This window comes from Malus sylvestris, chromosome 1 (genome assembly GCF_916048215.2).
Source record: "Malus sylvestris chromosome 1, drMalSylv7.2, whole genome shotgun sequence".
NCBI classification, from domain to species: domain Eukaryota; kingdom Viridiplantae; phylum Streptophyta; class Magnoliopsida; order Rosales; family Rosaceae; genus Malus; species Malus sylvestris.
Window position 1 is genome coordinate 28,966,270 of NC_062260.1, and position 17,453 is coordinate 28,983,722.

The 17,453-nt window shown below is 40.3% G+C and overlaps 2 protein-coding genes across 3 annotated transcripts; both read right to left on the reverse strand.

The window, feature by feature from the left end:
• Positions 1-2,170: 2,170 nt before the first annotated feature.
• On the reverse strand, positions 2,171-3,182 carry LOC126615436 (cyclic nucleotide-gated ion channel 1-like). Its single transcript, XM_050283266.1, has 2 exons — positions 2,943-3,182; positions 2,171-2,653 (listed from the first exon to the last, which is right to left on the reverse strand). Exons 1-2 carry the CDS (start codon positions 3,180-3,182, stop codon positions 2,171-2,173), a joined length of 723 nt encoding a protein of 240 aa, XP_050139223.1.
• Positions 3,183-3,312: 130 nt separating this feature from the next.
• Positions 3,313-7,201, reverse strand: LOC126624513 (cyclic nucleotide-gated ion channel 1-like). Of its 2 annotated transcripts, XR_007624120.1 has the most exons (5): positions 7,011-7,201; positions 4,281-4,743; positions 3,987-4,184; positions 3,547-3,670; positions 3,404-3,424 (listed from the first exon to the last, which is right to left on the reverse strand). XR_007624120.1 is itself a non-coding variant. In XM_050293582.1 (4 exons), the coding sequence occupies exons 1-4, from the start codon at positions 7,073-7,075 to the stop codon at positions 3,422-3,424; spliced, it is 729 nt and encodes a 242-aa protein (XP_050149539.1). In that variant the 5' UTR covers positions 7,076-7,201; the 3' UTR covers positions 3,313-3,421. The 2 variants fall into 2 exon arrangements, 1 of the variants encoding a protein (XP_050149539.1); XM_050293582.1 differs by lacking the exon at positions 3,547-3,670 and having other exon boundaries at positions 3,313-3,424.
• Positions 7,202-17,453: the final 10,252 nt, after the last annotated feature.

A 17,453-nucleotide genomic window follows, 5' to 3' on the forward strand; every position in this document is an offset into this window, starting at 1 on the left:
GTATAAGATAGTTAGTCTCGCATGTAAGTTCGTAGCTCATTCTTCAAAAGTTTTGCATGATAATCGTCAGTTAAGAAAACAATTTTGCCACGTCACTGGTTACCCCCGTCTAGTTCGGGATTGACTACCCTGGGTCATTGCACAACAGTGTGCGACTTATTGCACCGAATTCAATCCTATAATTTGTAGCTCTGCCAGGAATGACGTCATCCACATAATATAACCCCTCTTTTTGTGCCACGCTCAATTATCTCCTTGGTTTGAATATCCTGAAGTAAACAATAGAGAGGATACATAAGTACAACACAATCTAATTGCTCAGTAACTTGAGGAATAGATAACAAATTATGAGATAATGATGGAACAAGCAAGCAATGGTGAAGGGAGAGAGCCGGTGTGAGGTTCACCTTGCTGGCCCCAAGAACAGGTGTAGTGGTGGCATTTGCGATTGCTATACACTTCTGAGGAGTCGTTGTCATACAAGTAAACAAATTTTTATCTAAGGTCATATGGTATGTTGCACCAGAGTCCAGAATCCAACCTGTATGATGTTCCATGTCAGAGGCTAAAAGAACACGCTCCATACTACCTATATTGGACGGTAATTCACTAGGAGTGGTCCTAGTCAACAAACTTTGACTTGGATCTCTTGGAGTAGGCACGGCTTCCTTGGTACTAGGTGCGGCAATGGCAACGGATGCACGACTTCCACTTGCTCCATTAGCAGCTCGCTCATTGGCACGTAATTTTTTCTTCAATTCAGGGAATCACTTAGGGACTCCATGCTTTTGAAAATAGGTATCCTCAGTATGATAGGTTTGACTGCAAAAAGTACACTTTAAATCATCTTTATTCTCCCGAGTAAAAGGATGGGAAGTTGTTGATGAAGGTGAGACATATGGCCGGCCAGCAGGAAGTAGCCAAGACACCATGGCTACTTTTAGTGTCAAGGCTTCTTCTTAGCTGTCGACAATACTTCCTCCCATCATGGTAGCATGACGTTGGGCTTCACACCTAACAACAGAAAACACCTCCTCGACAGATGGTAGGGGTTGAGTTCTCAAAACATCACTCTGTTCCTTATCAAATACATCATCAAGTCCCACCAAGAAGGCATAAACTCGGTCCAATTGGATCTCCTCTTGAAGCGTTTTAAAGTCAATAACACACTCCATCTTAATCGGTCTTCTTTGATCCAGTTCTTGCCATACTGCTTTGAGATCGGCATAGTACACACCAATAGGACACCCTTCCTGATGAAGTCGGAATGACTTTACCTTCAATTCATAAATATGAGAGATATCATAACCATCATAATAAGTCTAAGCAACTTCTTCCCACACTTTTTTAGCAGTATGAAGATGGATGAAAAAACCCCTGATGGTAGGATCCATGGAATTAATCAACCACCATTTCACAATTGCATTCCCAGTTTCCCAAGCTTCATACTCGGCACTCTCTTCCTTGGGTACCTTGATGCTCCCTATCACGAACCCTTTCTTACCTCGCCCAGCAATATGCATCTCCAATACTTTAGACCAAAGAGGATAATTTGATCCATTGAGTTTTACTGTATTTGGTACGTTTGAAGCATCATTATGTATCACCACAGGATTCACAATCGAATTGTCGGTGGTCGAACGTAAATCCCCTTCCAAATTCAGCCGTGGGTTTTCCTCAATACTTGTCACTGACAGCGCGGCAAATTACACACAGCACGGCACAATAGCTTTTCTTTCTGCAGGAGCGCAGCAAAGAACAAGGTTGCAGATTCCAATATGAGCAGCGGTAAGGTGGAAGAAAAAAAAAGGTTTAGGGTTACGATAACTCAGCTCGGATGCCAAATAGAATTTTACGGCTTAATTCACATGTATTCCATAAATCTAAATATAAGTACATACAATCTTTGTTACATAAGGAAAACAATAAAGGTCACAAATACAAACTTCCTAAAACATGACTCTAATATTTACACAAGATTTACATGCCCTTTTCCCTACATATTGACTCACGCAATAATTTGTGCTTACCTCTTGAGCACAAAATGTCTTATTGTACGCTACAAGTAAAGGACATGCCCATGGAGGGCATACATGGAATTGTAGTTGCTGCATTGTTGCTATAGACATGGGCATATATGTTGGTGCCCTTTAGCGTGCCCATTTTTCTTCTAGTGCCCTTTAGCATGCCCATTTTTCTTGCGGTGACGAAATGTTGTAATTATGGTAGAAGCTGCCTTGTTCTCCACCTCGTGAGAACCCTTATTTTCGTTTTTCTCCCACTGTAGCGGGCGTCTGGAAACTATAGCTCCCAAGTCCTTGGCCATGAGCACAAATGCGTCTACTTTTGTATGACATTTGACTTGTTTGCTAGAGACTGGAAGCTTGGTGAAACATTTTGATGCGCAATGGAGAAGCTCTTCCCCGTAAAAGTCACCTTTCCCGAGGCACCTGGTGTCCATTGATGAGATTCCTTGCCCAGCTTGACCATCACTCGACTCGTAGATCAACAATGTCCCTTCGGAAATGAACAGCATGCGGTCGACTGGATCTCCCATTCGAAAGACGAAGCTATTCTCAATGTACCTCACTGGCTTCAGATTGTCGCATATCAACGTCAACACATTTTCATTCATGTCTTGAAGCTTTTTTACCTAAACACATGGGCGCGAAGGCATATATTATCAGAACAACATTGTAGTGAAAATGGATTCAATTAACCCAACATTGCAGTGAAAATGGAATCACTTAACCTGTTATAGTAATAACAATGTTTTCTCTGTTGTTAACTAACTTAGCATTATTATATAACCTTGGATTATAAGATTTAGGATTACTGTGCAATCTTATCTTTATTGTAATTCAAACATTGACTGTTCAACGTCATTTTGTTTTAAAACAAAGTATACCATAAATTTATGGTCTGGAGGTTGAGGAACATACTTTCTTAAGTGTTTCCAAGCAAAGACGACGCTTCAGAGATATTTTGGTTATCCCGGGAGGAATAGAGAACAGAAAATTATCGATATCAGCGTCAATGCGTTGTTTCAATGTTAGCATTATGCTGCTCAAGATATCGTCCTCTATTTCACGAGGGAGTTTATTTTTTATGATCCACTGCTCTACGTCTAGCTTCTTCCGGCTAATCTTTCGTCTGATCTCCTCTGTTTTTGTAGCTTCCATCTGCATGAAAGTCTGTCTCGCCACAAATCAAACAATTACTTAATATACTCGAAGAATGATCTCCTCACGCAGTCCCAAACACAGGAAAATTGTTGAAAGTTAATGTTAGAGAGAGATTGAACATACCAACCTGCACGTTTCCAATGAGATATAAAAACAGTAGCAAGCCCACGACAGAAATGACAATCGCAAACAAGTTTTCCCACACATACGTACTTGTTGTCAGATTAGTCCCAAAATTACTGCAAAATATTAAGGAACATGATACCACATTAGACAATGTTGCTGAATTATATAACCTAAAAAATTTTATTCATTACATATTTTCTAAAAATTGTTGATTGTCAATTGATATAATACGAACCTTAGATTTCGCAGGCCCCACCAGAAAGAGTAAAATAACTTTTTTCCGAACTTTATATGCTCCGTGTTTTGATTTTTAAGAGAATCAAGAAATATTCCAAAGTTAAATGGAGATAAAGCATCATCTGGAGTATCCAACGGACAATACTCGTTTAGAAATGTTATATTTCTTGCAGTGGTACTTCGATTATCGCAGTAGAAAGTACTCACACATCCCCTGGTATCTATACTATGATTTACACAAGCTTTGTGCCAACATGATAACTCTCGTTGAATAGAAAAAAAGTACCAAAAAGCTCCGAGTACCTAAATTCATAACATGCAAACACAAAACCCGATATAATTAGTCTAACATATATTTAAAAAAAAAACTCCATTCATAATCCAACATTAGTAATTACCAAAGTACGAAAATAAAATGACAGTTGAAGTGAAACTTACGTGGCTGGCAAGAATGTAAAGAAAAAAGTTGTATAGCCCCTTAAGCCATATCCCATTCGCCTTTTTGAATTCCTTGGCCGATAGGTAAATTCGATAAATCCTCGGAAAATATTGACAGAGAAGAAAAACATTAAGAACCTTTTTGTGCTCCACAAACCCTGAGCCTTTCATTGTGTAAAACATAACTACTATTATCAACTGCCGAAAATCAAAGGATAAAAAATGTTAGAACATAGAAGTCCAATTTCAGCTGCCCACAAAAATGAAAACTAGAGTTTAGTTAATTTCTCTCACTTGTGGGAGGGGAATAAGCGCGAAAAAGTCTATTACAGTGGAGACAGCTAACCACGGCATCTTCTGAGCTATTTTCTCAATCAACTCTCTGATTTTCGATTTCTTATCTGAATTTCCCCCAGTTTGTCCTCCCGCAGCGGATGCTTGATTTTTCTGGGTATTTCGTTTCGAACTTTGAACATGATTGCAAATTTCATATATAAAATGCACCAGGAAAATGACATCCGTGAGTGATCGCATAAGACAAGCAACAATAATCAACGTTTTGTCCATTTGAAGGCACTTGTTATCTTGATCAATGATCACAACGTAAAAGAACAAGGGATCCAGAGAGACAGCAAATACGCATGATATCACAAATATTCTGTTCCACATATGGTAACGCTTCTGCTGCAATTTCCAATTCTTCTTTATCAAGGTAAGGCCCCTGCTGCACATTGATTTCGAACGTTCTTCATCCTTTCTGGGAAACACGCAACAAACAACAAATGAAATTCATATGCGTTCACCCTATACCCTAATATGAGCACCTCGAGCTAACAAATTAATACAAGATAAAATCAGATATAAATCTGGTTCTAGTAGCAGCTATTAGATATATTTCAGACATTCTTTGCTAAAACAAGTATCCATCCTTGCATAACGTAAAATAAAAATAATTCAACAATAGTTTTACGAGATTAGCCACAATACTTATATGACGGTCAAATATAATTCATGTGAATAGTTGGAGACCATTGACCACCATGTGGTGGCCAGTGGTTGGGATGAATTCTAGGCCTGTATGCCACACAACTCATCCTGAGTTCAATTCCTAGCGCTACCTGGTGTGTGATCTCCTACTTACTTCGTGGACTTTGGTGTGGTCTCTTTGCTTACCTCTTTTGTAATAATTAGTACTACCTACATGGCAGCCAATTCGGTTTTTCATGCTTGCACAAAGTATATTGAGTTGGATTATCATTTTGTTTGTAAATGTTTTAAGCTTGGCACACATAAAGTACACTTCATTCCATCCTTGGATCAACAGGCGCATCTATTGACCAGAGGTCTTTCTAAGCCTCAGTTTCTTCTTCTCTAGTCCAAACTTGTCTCCTCTTCACCGTCCAGTTCCTGGGGAGATGTTAGAGAATGAGTCTTGCCAAAGTCAACTATATCTATTAAGGTTATGAATTAATATTGTAATTTGATTCTAATTGTATTCCGATATAAAATGAGATTCTTACTTGTACACCAAGCATGTACGTTGTATAAATATAGGCCCTTGTGCTATGAATAAAACCTTCAGAATATATTTCTATAGTCACTTGGGGGTGAAAAGAAAAACGATTTCCACGTGCAAACCCAATTTACTACTTTAACTTTTCAATAGGCAGAATTTGAACATAGTACTTACAAAAAAGTTAGTGGGTGTGAAAAGAGAGCAGTTGGGTTTAAATAACATATTTTATATATATATATATATATATATATATATATATATATATATATATATATTGGTCCTTTATGCAAAGGGATTTCCATTTTTTTGAAAAAAAATGGGGATTATGTGTGAGATCAACTTCATATTGAATTTTAACGATCTAAATCGTCTAATTTGTTAGTCTCGATTCATAAATCATCCTTGCAAAAATTAATTCAATCCGAAACTATTTGGCTATTTAATTATCAAGATCAAATTCCATTGTTTCTTATATAACAAAGTATTTGTTCATTTCTTTGAACCCAATTAGATGTCTTAAAATATTTCCGATTTGGCTAATATTATGCAAGGATGATCTATGAGGTACAACTTGAAAAATAGACGGTTCAGATTATTAAAGTTCGATGTGGTGTGAACACCACAACTAATCTCCATTTTTATAAAAAAAAATGGGATCCCTTCCCTTAAGGCTTCCATTTAATTTTTTTTTTTAATTAGAGATATGCTTTGATGACGTGTATGTGAGAAATGGATAAAAAACAGAATTTTTTTTTGCTTTCTAAATTACTTGAATGCCCATAATTTTTATTTATTTTTGATATTTTTTCAGTTATACAGAAGGGTATAATAATAATTTTATAAGAATTTTGGTTAAAAAGAGATTTCTAGGTATGATAGATAAAACGAGAGAGAGTTTGTCTCTGGACGCAACGTTTTCACTTGGAGAAATGAAACGGCGTCTCGAGTTTCGTCGCCTCGCCGCCGGCTCTTCGACATTGTACCGTTTTTGGCGTTGCTATCCATGCCGTTTTGGGTGTTTTAAAATAAAAAAAGTAAAGAAATAAAAGGTGTTCCAATAACCATATATTCAAGTGTAGCGTACAAAATAACGTAAATTTCGTACGCATTTTGGGACTCTCCGCGAATCCCCAACGCCTTATCATAGATTCTCCATCACTACGCCAGAATATTGCACATCATGGTGCGCTGCTACACTTTTTTATTAAAAAGAGGACAATCTCGTGGTTTCACTATGACAGTTCACCATTTTTAGAAGTCGGGAAGACTCACAGAAGCATTTCAGCCTCATTCGAGCACTATCATGTGATTCATCAACACCAGGAATCGAACCTTAGATGTGTCGTGTGGAATACAGACCTGAAATTCGTCCCAACCACTGGGTCATCCCATAGTGGTTTGTGTGCTGCTATACTTTGAGAGTGACATACAGGAGTATGCCAAAGTTTAGAATTAGAATACTTGTGAGAGAGAGAGAGAGAGAGAGAGAGAGAGAGAGAGAGAGAAACCTGTCTGTTTTATCTGCTGCCTGGTTCTCCATATCTGAAGTTCCTCCCTTCAAGTTTCCAGCCATAATAACTCAAATATAAATGAGTAAAAGAGATTACCTAAATAGCTACGACGAGGTTTTCAGTTTACAAGGTGGAGAGAGAATAGCATGCAGAGAGCTAGCATTTGAGTTGAGTGGCAGAAACTTGAAGCTGCTCGTTGCATTGCCATTCTCTTTTATAAGAGAACTGAATTCAGTTGTCTTTTTATATGACGTAAGTATTTTAATATGACGTAGGTCTTTTAATAGAACAAGGATTGTCTGCTCTCTCACTTCCAGTGCCCTTCTGTGCCCTCCTATTTTGTGTGGTCACGGTTAAGTCACATCAACATTTTATATTGTTGTTTTTTATAGAGATAATAAGACAAAAATAAATAGTAATATAAAATGTTGACATAACTTAACCGTGATCATACAAACAGAAGGACACAGAAAATGGGAGGGCAGACAATCCTTATCCTTTTTAATATGATGTAAGTCTTTTTGTAATATGAACGTGATTTAATATATTAGTGGATATAGTGTTTAATATTTAGCTATGCATCGTGAGTTATAACTCTCCTTTAAGCTAATGCGGTAGTTTCAAATCCATAACTCTTCCCTCTCCCCTCTCCCCTCACTAAAGACAATTTTTTTGAGGCACTTTCTGAGGGCCCACACCTATAACTTTTTTCAAAGATCTAAACCGGATAGATTTCAATTTATTATTCGTAGATCACAGTAACTCCACTGACACAACAATGCAACCAATAATAGATGACGGAAAGGGATATCTCCATATCCCTTCTTCCTAATCCATCAGATCTAGAAATCTGGTTTGTTTGAAATTTGATTCAATAGCTAAAGTTATTATAAGTTTAAAATGGGTTCTTGTTTATAATTGTTGGATCAAATTTCAATTGTCCGAATTTCTGAAATTGGTAGATTAGGAGGAAGAGATTCGGAGAGGATCCCTTTCAAACAGATGACACCTTTTCGCTAAGATTCAGTAAACATTTAGATGGACAAGGATTGTCTGCCCTCTCATTTTCCATGCCCTCTCGTGCCCTCCTGTTTTGTGTGGTCACGGTTAAGCCACGTCAACATTTTCTATTGTTTCTTTTATAGAGATAATAAGACAAAAATAAATAGTAATATAAAATGTTAACGTGGCTTAACCGTGACCACACAAATAGAAGAGCATGGAAGGGCATGCCATTTAGATTACAATAAAGACTAGGAAAGCAATAAACACGAGCATCCCTGCTTTTTGCCTACGGAAAACTATACATACCTTGTTTAACCTCTTTTTTCTCCTAGCCAATAATAACCGTGATCAGAGGACTGCACATTTCAACACCACCAACAATTATTTAGGGCATCTCATATATTATCAGAAAGCATTGCTAGATAAACTCTATTAATAAGAGAGTTTTTCAATGCGTTGAGAACAAAACTTGATACATCAAACGTCATAATATAAGTGAATGGGTGCTTGAGAAAATAAAATAAAAAACCTTATTTCCACATACATTATGATACTTGGTGTACCGAGCTGTGTTTTTGTTACACCGAAAATCTCTCCTTTAATAATTGAGGCTCCCTAAGATACACATCAGAAATGAAAAAGATTCAAGCAATGGCATCCGGATTTGATCATAACCCGATTAGTAGAAACACAACTTTTAGTATTCAAAAGTAAAAAAATCAAGTCATGCAATGTACAAAACTAACTACATATAGACAACAATTATAGCAGGAGTGCTCTATGACATGTTTACCACCAAAGAACACAACCCAAAAACCAAACATGAATCCCAAGTCTCAAGCTCAGATACCACCACATGTTACTTGTTTAATCAACGTCAAAAGACACAACAAAGCAAAACTTTTCTGTTAACCAAACATGAATCCAAGTATAAAAAGTTGAAACCGTTGGATAAAAGCACAAATTTTTTTTGAATACCTCAACGCTGGGTTGATGCGGTGAAGAAAAAGAGCAACGAAAATTTCCTACACCGTTACATGTTCTCTATCTATTTTGACGTTAGATTTTGGTTTTTAATTTTTTAATTTGATGTCTTTGGTTTTTAATTTTTTAATTTGATGGCAAGATAAACTTACATATTGGATTGCGTTTGTGAGGATAGCTTAGGTAGTAAACGAGTTTAAAGACATATTTATAATTTAATTAAAAATAATATGGATATAAAGAGTAAGTTGGGTATAGAGTAATATTATATGGGATTATAAAAAATTTCTTGTGGTTCTCATTTCGTGACTTTTTTGAAGGATCGTGTATATTTTAATTTATCATTCCTACAAAAAAAAAATTAGACAAATCTAAAATCATTAATACATTGAAAGTAATAATAATAATAACAACAACATAAACTCGTGTTAAGTTATGAAACGTAAATTGCTATTCAAGAGAAATGTTAAGGAGAATTTGACAGTGAGACTCTCTATGAACACTCTAACATCTCATATTTTTTATACAATGTTTTATAATATTGGCACGAGAATTAACGTTAAACTGTGAAGTTGTAAAGAATCCAGGAAGATAAGGCCTGAAATTTTGTCCGTTCAATTATTGGGGGAGCCGGTGTCCATGCCAATTGACAATTGTCATTGAAATAAGATGACATTTCCATGGAAATTGGTAAAGTTAAATTCTGTCCTTCATTCACAAGGGATGTTGGACTGGACCTCTAATTTGGCATGAATGTGGACATGTTAAATAGCTCTGAGGGGATTAGACTATCTCTAAAAGAAATATCAAAATGTTCAAATCAGTAATAATAGTAAAAAAAGATACAGTAATGTTTTCCAATCGAGAAGCCAAATTTAATGTGGCACATAGAATAACATCTCTCCCTTTGCTGCCAAATTTGATTGCACCTTCAAACTTTTTTAATTAATTATTAAATGCTTTTTCTTAATTTTTTTCGTTGGTTCAAAGCATTGCCTTTTAATTTCTTTTGATTATCAATGAAATGTTTAAATATTTTTGTCACATCCCGACCCGGGCCCCCATCACATCCCTGACTCGACTCCACCGTAGCACGATATTGTCCGTTTTGGGTCCCGACCACGCCCTCACAGTTTTTTTTGTGGGAACTTACACGAGAACTTCCCAGTGGGTCACCCATCATAGGAATGCTCTCATCCGAACTCGCTTAACTTCGGAATTCTGATGGAATTTGAAGCCAGTGAGTCCCCAAAAAGCCTCATGCTAGGTAGAGATGGGAATATACATATAAGGCTTACAGGATCCACACCCCTGGACAATGTGGGATCTTACAATCCACCCCCCTTAGGGGCCCGACGTCCTCGTCGGCACACTTCTGGCTAGGAATTGGCTCTGATACCAAATTGTCACATCCCGGCCTGGGCCCCCACCACATCCCGGACTCGACTCCGCCGTAGCACGATATTGTCCACTTTGAAATAGTCTCATTTGTATTTAGATAGTTGGATTGAAATGACAGTTAAGGCCAGAAATTTTGTGCATTCAATTATTTGGGGAGCCGGTGTCCATGCCAATTGACAAGTCATTGAAATAAGAATCTTGACATTTCCATGGAATTTGGTAATGTTAATTTCTGTCCTTCATTCACATGGGATGTTGGACCTCTAATTTGGCATGAATGTGGATACATTAAATAGCTACAAGGGGATTAGAACATCTCTAAAGAAAATGTTCAAATGTTCAATTCAATAATAATAGTAAAAAAGGACATCAATAATTGTGGATGCAAATTTCTTCCTCCTTGTTCTTGAACAAAATTGTATCTACAAAATAAATAACATCTTAGGTCAAGGCCAAGAGCCTCACGCGTCCATGATGAATGGGGGGGCTTTGGCAGAAGAACCTCCGATGCCAAAGTTAAAATTTTGAGAGAAAATTGTTTGGAGAACTTAGAGAATTTAGCAAGAGAATTTGAATTGAGTTTTGGAGAGAATGTGGGGGTTTATATAGGAGTGTGGCCGGCCCCCTTGGGAGAGGAAGGACCGGCCACTTGGATGGTTTTGTGGGTTAGGTTCTTGATTTGTGGTTAATTAACTAATTAATGGAATAATTATTTTTGTTTGGTCAATTAAAATAATTAATTAATTAATATAATAAAAGAGGAATGATTTGGGAGTTACCTTGTGGAGAAGATATGATGAGGATGGATGAAATAAGTTATAAATAAATATTTATTTTGGGCACTTTTGACTTGATTGAGGGATGATTGTCCACTGCTTGTGCGTAGGAGTTTCAGAGTTCCTTGTAATTTTGTCATTTTTACCTAAAAATCCACATGTTGCCTCATGATTATTTTTGGCTCCACAAATGCCCTCACATCTGTTGGGCTGCTCGCAGGAAATGACAGCAGGTGTAGAGATCTTCTTGCTTTAGGAAACATAAAATTATTTCCTATTTTTATGTAGATTCCCTCTTTAATAGGAAATTAGATCCTTCTAGGAAAGGGAAATAAACTTATCTCAAAACCTATTAAGTCCACCTTAAGTGAGTTATTAAATCAACTTTGGAGAGCAATTTATTCTACCCTACAAGAGAAAGAGCTAGAGGATATTTGGTCCCCCTCCCCTAACAATCTTCTACACTTGCCCGTGCAAAGGACCGTCTTTCGTTGCTTTCTTCGTCTTCTCCGTGCCGTACCGAGGTAAGAAAAATTTAATTTTCCTTGTCTTCTTCTTAGATAGTGCTGTCGTGGGGCAGCCGTCGGGATGGTGTGGCACGTCGACTGGCCGGGGCCAGGAGTCAATTCGGCATGGGCCGAGGAGGTGTTGTGGCAGGGACCACTGCTTGGGCAACTCGGTTTGTCTAGAGCCAAGGGCAACTTGTGCGGCAGAGGTCGCGGATTGAGGTACTGAGGTGCGATGTTAGGCGAGCCATATGGCTCATGTCATTTGGGCTCTTAGACCAAATGCGGGCTAGGTCAGTGATTGAGAGAAATGAGAAGGTCGTGTGCCTCATGGGCTGCTGGAATGTTAGGCATGCAAGCCTCTTGTATGCTGGAATGCTGGGTTGAGCTCCCTTGCTGAGTACCGTGAATGGCGTTGGCTGCTTAGTCTTATTCGCCAGGAAAAATGTGGGATGCTCTCGAAAGATGAGGTAAAGATGATCAAGACGGATGTCGTGGAGCCTACTATGAATGAAAGTGGAAAGAAGAAATCTTCCCCGCCTGCTTAAGAGATGCCAATTGAGAAAAATTGAAGACTTTCTCGGCTGCTCGTGAGGGTCCGTCTACTGCCGAGAGACCTGTGATTGACATGACTTCTTCCAATGGGAAGAAAAAATGAGGCTGCTAGATCTGATCATGTGACGCTTACCATGTCGAGAATGGCTAGTACGATTGGTGATAAGATTGGTCAGCGTAGAGGTTCTGTCATGCCCCCAGTGCCGAAGTCTATACCAAGACGTCCGTTGGGAATTAAGTCTAGTTCACCATTGGAGAGGCTTGCTATATGAAGAGCGATAAGGTGGACTATGCTGCTAAAGTGGTGCCAAGGCCCATTTCCCCTGCTGCTGAGATTGATTCGCTTGCTGGGAAAGAAGAGACTGCTTGCGTGGGCAGTTGTGAGAAATCCACTAAGCCTGGTTTTGGGGAAGCTGCTGAGATCTATGCGTTTTTGAAACTAGATCTGCTTAAAGACATGAACGTTTGTGCCAAGTTTGTCGATGGCGTTAGAGGGGTTGTTTGACCTAGTATAGGTAGCCTTTAGGATTTTCTTTGTTTTCCTTGTTGCTCTTACTTTGCTTGAACTCATTTGGCATTTGCTAGTCGTTTATCAATTTTGCTAGAAAATTTAATAAACTTGTTTCCTTTGCTTTTCTCCATCTTTGCTTCTTTTGTTCATGCCTTAATCTTTAGACTTTATAGACCAGTGGTAGGCATGCTACTTTTCTATAAGCAGACAGGCCCGCGTAGCTGATGTAGCCATAAGTGATGGTGTAAAGCTTTGCAAAGTTGTTAGCCATAGGGTCGGCAGCTAGACGCCTTACTTACAGAACCAGACAAGTCTGCGTGACCACTAGGCTATTAACCTTGGCTTTCTCCAATTTCGTAGGTTGCGTAGCAAGTATCACAACACTTTAGGACTTAGTGTAGGTCATTTCGCGCTTGGCAAATGTGAAGCTTATCGACTACGTAGCATGTCGGTAGTGAATAAAGCTTCGTATATGCACGCTAGCTTGTTTAACCTTTCACAAGAATGTGCGGTTGTATAAGTCTAGAGTGGCTTTACTGCTCAAATGGCAAGTCGTAGGCAGTCTTCTGGAAACCGTAAGCTACCTTAGTGCACTCGGTAGTAGCTTTAAGGTTCTAAGGACGCCGTCTATCGGATGTACTACGTAATGTGCCCCATCTGTCTCTAGGGCTCGGTTCCCCACAGATTAGGCCAAGAGACCCAAAATCCTTCAGTTAGCTAAGTCTTGAAAAAAACCATTGTGGCTACTTCTAAGAATCCAGACGCAAGCCATCGTGCATCTAGTTATACTAGGGCAGCCCGACTCATCCACGTCTGGATATTCGGAGTGTAGAGTTTATCCTATCGTCTTGAAGAGCTGACCTATTTGGGTGTCATGAAATTGGTTTACCCTCTCGCACTAGAGAGCAATTAATTTACCCTCTCGCATTGAAGAACATGGTTGGTCCCTCGGGGGGCGCAATTCCTGCTATGAGTCCCTAAGAAGAGTGTTGTCTTTTTTTTTTAAGTGCAGTAGTGATCAGTTGTTGTAAGCATTTAGCCGAGCCAAGTTATAGATTACCTGAAATTCTTATTGAAAAATGAGTGAAACGAACGAGAACTTAGCTGTAAGGTGGTACCCGTCGAGCTGCTTGAGTCTTCGGGCTTTGATGTAATGGGTGGTTACACATGGTACTTCCTCATATTGTAGGCGTTCCACTGCTCTGCGATCTTTTTGTCGTTTCATGGTGGCGAGGGTGTAATTACTCTTGTCGCCTACTCTACTGATTTTGTACATACCTTCCCAAATGAGATCCATCTTTTTGAAACCTGTTCTGTGGGCAATGATGAAGACTTTTCTTAGGACTAGATCTTTGGGCTGGAACTGCCGGACCTTGGCCCTTTTGTTGTAGTTGGAGAGAAACTGCTGCTGGTAAGCTGCGATGCTGGTGATGGTATGCTCGCGTTTTTCTTCTGCCAGATCCAAGCTTGTGGCTATCTCCTTACTGTTCTACTCAATGCTTGGTAGTAGAATGGTGATACTTGGTTTAATGACATTGGGATGAATGATTACTTCTAAGCCAAATGCCAAAGAGGAGGGCGTATCACCGGTTGCTCGTCTTTTGATGGTGTGATATGCTCATAGACATTCGGGGAGTTCGTCTGACCATTTTCCCTTATTGTTGGTGATGGATTTCGTGAAGCAGTTGAGAATCATCTTGTTGGATGCTTCGACCCCCCCATTTCCTTAAGGATATCTTGGCGTGGACATATGCCATATTTTTTGAAGAACTTCGCCAAATCTTTGCCCCCGAATTGCGGGCCGTTGTCGGTGACAATGGATTGAGGGATGCCAAATCGGCAAATGATGTTCCTTTATATGAAGCGCTCTATGTCCGTTTGAGTCGTGGTTGTCATAAGCTCTACTTCTACCCATTTGGTGAAGTAATCGGTTGCCACGATCATCATGTCTTTGCCCCTAGTAGCAGACGACATTGGCCCTACCAAGTTGATTGCCCACTGCATGAACGACCAAGAACTCGTCTGTGGGTATAGCTCGCTGGTAGGCAGTGCTGGTACCGGCTTGTAGCGTTGGCAGCGGTCACCCTTTTGCACTAACTCATTAACGTCTTGATGCATGGTAGGCCAATAGTAGCCTTCGTTAAGAGCCTTATGTGCTAAGGATCGACCTCCAAAGTGATTTCCATAAACACTTTCGTGGATTGAGCTTAGAACGTTTAGGTCATCGGGAGGCGCTAGGTAGCGCAAATATGGTCTAGCGTAAGATCTTTGGACGAGAATGTCGTTCCTTATGTAGTAGCATGCTGCCTTTATTGGGAGCTTTCTAAATTCCAATATTTCCATTAGGAGTGTGCCATTGACCATGTAGTCTATAATGGAATCTTGCCAATTTAGAGTTGTACTAAGCTGTGACACATCGGCTGCTGGCTCCGCCTCTATGCTTGGCTTGTCTAGATACTCTATCGAAATAAAGCGTTTGAGTTAGTGGTCGAGGGTGGAGCTTAGGCCGGCTAATGCGTCCGCGTGAGCGTTGTCAGCCCGCGAAACTTGAGTAAGGATGTAAGTTTGAAATGCCTCAAGTAGTCTGGTTAATGATTAGCTAGGAATCAGAATGAATAGCGAGCTTTTTCAACGCCAAGTCTTTTTCCATTCAGAGGCCTGCTAGTAGGGCCTCATACTCTGCTTCATTGTTGGATGCTTTGAAGCCTAGAGTGATCGCCTACTCGGGCATCGAACCGTCTAGGGTGACAATGACCACGCTTGCTCCCGAACCTTTGTAATTGGATGCGCCGTCGACATGCAAGTGCCAAAAGTCCCATCGAGTGGCGCAAGCGCGGCTAAGGCATGCTCGACTACCTATAGGGTGTCACTGGGCCACTCTGTTGCGTCGCATAGGCTAAGGAGCTGTGAAGCTGGGGTCATGTTACACGCAACAAGAGATACTCAACTGCCGATATTGGGCCACTCTAAAGTTGAATTATGGAGGAGGGTCGGCTTGGGTTGTACATATTGCTCTTATATAGAATCTTTTGGTGTGACGAGGATAAAACTTGCTTCCGAGTGTGTCATTCTAGTGTTCGTTTGCCTTTGGCACGCCTTTTGGGCCGAGTTGTTGTGTTCGTCAGAAAACTTTGCATCTGTCAGTGTCTACGCCTTTATCGTCAATCGTCTGGATTGGGTGGAATAGTGCGTCATAAGGATGATTGCGTGCGTTTGAAGGTAAAACTTGAGCTTCCTGGTTGCAACAATTATCGCCAATGTTAGCTTTTGAATTTCTGGTAATGTTTGTACCATACTTGACCAATCCCGAAACTACCGAGCACCGGCCAACGCTATACTGTCAAGGACCCAGAAGAGTTCCCCTCCGACCAGGAGGCCAATCACTACTCGACACATGTCAAGATTAGAAGCCAATCAGAGCGCAGCACGTGTCAACATCAAGAACCAATCATAACATGACACATGTCAATGTGACAAAGCTACAAGTTTTTCTATAAATAGGGGTCATTCCCCCACAATATTGCCTAATGCCATTTTGTGTTAAATCATTCACAAGAACTCACTAAATTGAGAGCTTGATCCTTTGTACTTGTGTAAGCCCTTCACTACTAATAAGAACTCCTCTACTCCGTGGACGTAGCCAATCTGGGTGAACCACGTACATCCTGTGTTTGCTTCTCTGTCTCTATTCATTTACGTACTTATCCTCACTAGTGACCGAAGCAACCAAGCGAAGGTCACAAAACCTGACACTTTCTGTTGTACCAAAGTCTTCGCTGATTTTGTGCATCAACATTTGGCGCCGTCTGTGGGAAGCGACACTTATTCCTACTCTCTTCAGCTGTGTCAAGCTGGTTTCTATCATTCGTACACTTTCTTTTGACCAGGCATCCCTCTCCAACATGGGAAGCGAAGGAAGCCACAGCACACAGAATGACACCCCCCTTGCACATAGTGCGAAACAACGAAAGAAGGAAGGAAAACGAGTTCTTCTTCAAGCTAAAGTCGATGAGTTGGAAGCTCAGAACAACAAGATAGCAATAAGGAATGAGGTCCTCCAGGAGCAATATGAGAAGCTCTTCGAGACACTCCACGAAGCTAGGCAAGCTCAGACACGCGAGCTTGTTGCCCCCGTGGAAGTCAACCATCAACTGGGTGCCCTCCAACATGGAGGGTCACATGCATTCGACATAGATATCCCTGATAGGGAACAGATTACCCCTCGACTTGATAATCAACATGAGGCTTCTCTTAACCCAGTTGCTTCGACCCGAACCATGAGAAGTGGAGGGAGACACCTCTTTACTGAAGGGGCAGAAGGATCGAAAGCCGTCTTTCGCGATTGTCGGGATTTCCTGAAGCAACGTCGAGAGAATTCCATCCATATAAGCTCAAAGATTAATGACCCAAGGATTTCTGAGAGACTCGGTCCCCTGCCACGGCCCAAGCCGGCCACCAATTTGGGGAAGGGGCAACAAGTCCCAGAGAGACATGAGGGTACAGGGGACTCAGAGGTGTTCCGACAGACATACCCTGGAAGCCAGTACAGCGAGTCCAGGGAAAAATCACATGCCCTCGATCAAACCTTCCTAATTCCAAGAGGAGATGGAGATTTACGAAAGAAAGCTCCAGTGACACATAACTCCGCTCAGGACCCCCTTGTCCTACAACTTCTTGAGGAAGTAAACAAGTTGAAGGCTGA

Bases quoted from the DNA above. Each gene is read 5' to 3' on its own strand.
- LOC126615436 (XM_050283266.1), bottom strand. From the start codon at position 3,182: ATGGAAGCTACAAAAACAGAGGAGATCAGACGAAAGATTAGCCGGAAG. The intron at 2,654-2,942 runs GTATGTTCCTCA...CCATGTGTTTAG, and splicing joins GCTTGGAAACACTTAAGAAA to GTAAAAAAGCTTCAAGACAT.
- LOC126624513 (XM_050293582.1), bottom strand. From the start codon at position 7,075: ATGGCTGGAAACTTGAAGGGAGGAACTTCAGATATGGAGAACCAGGCA. The intron at 4,744-7,010 runs GTTTCTCTCTCT...CGTGTTTCCCAG, and splicing joins GCAGCAGATAAAACAGACAG to AAAGGATGAAGAACGTTCGA. The intron at 4,185-4,280 runs GTGAGAGAAATT...GATTTTCGGCAG, and splicing joins CGCTTATTCCCCTCCCACAA to TTGATAATAGTAGTTATGTT.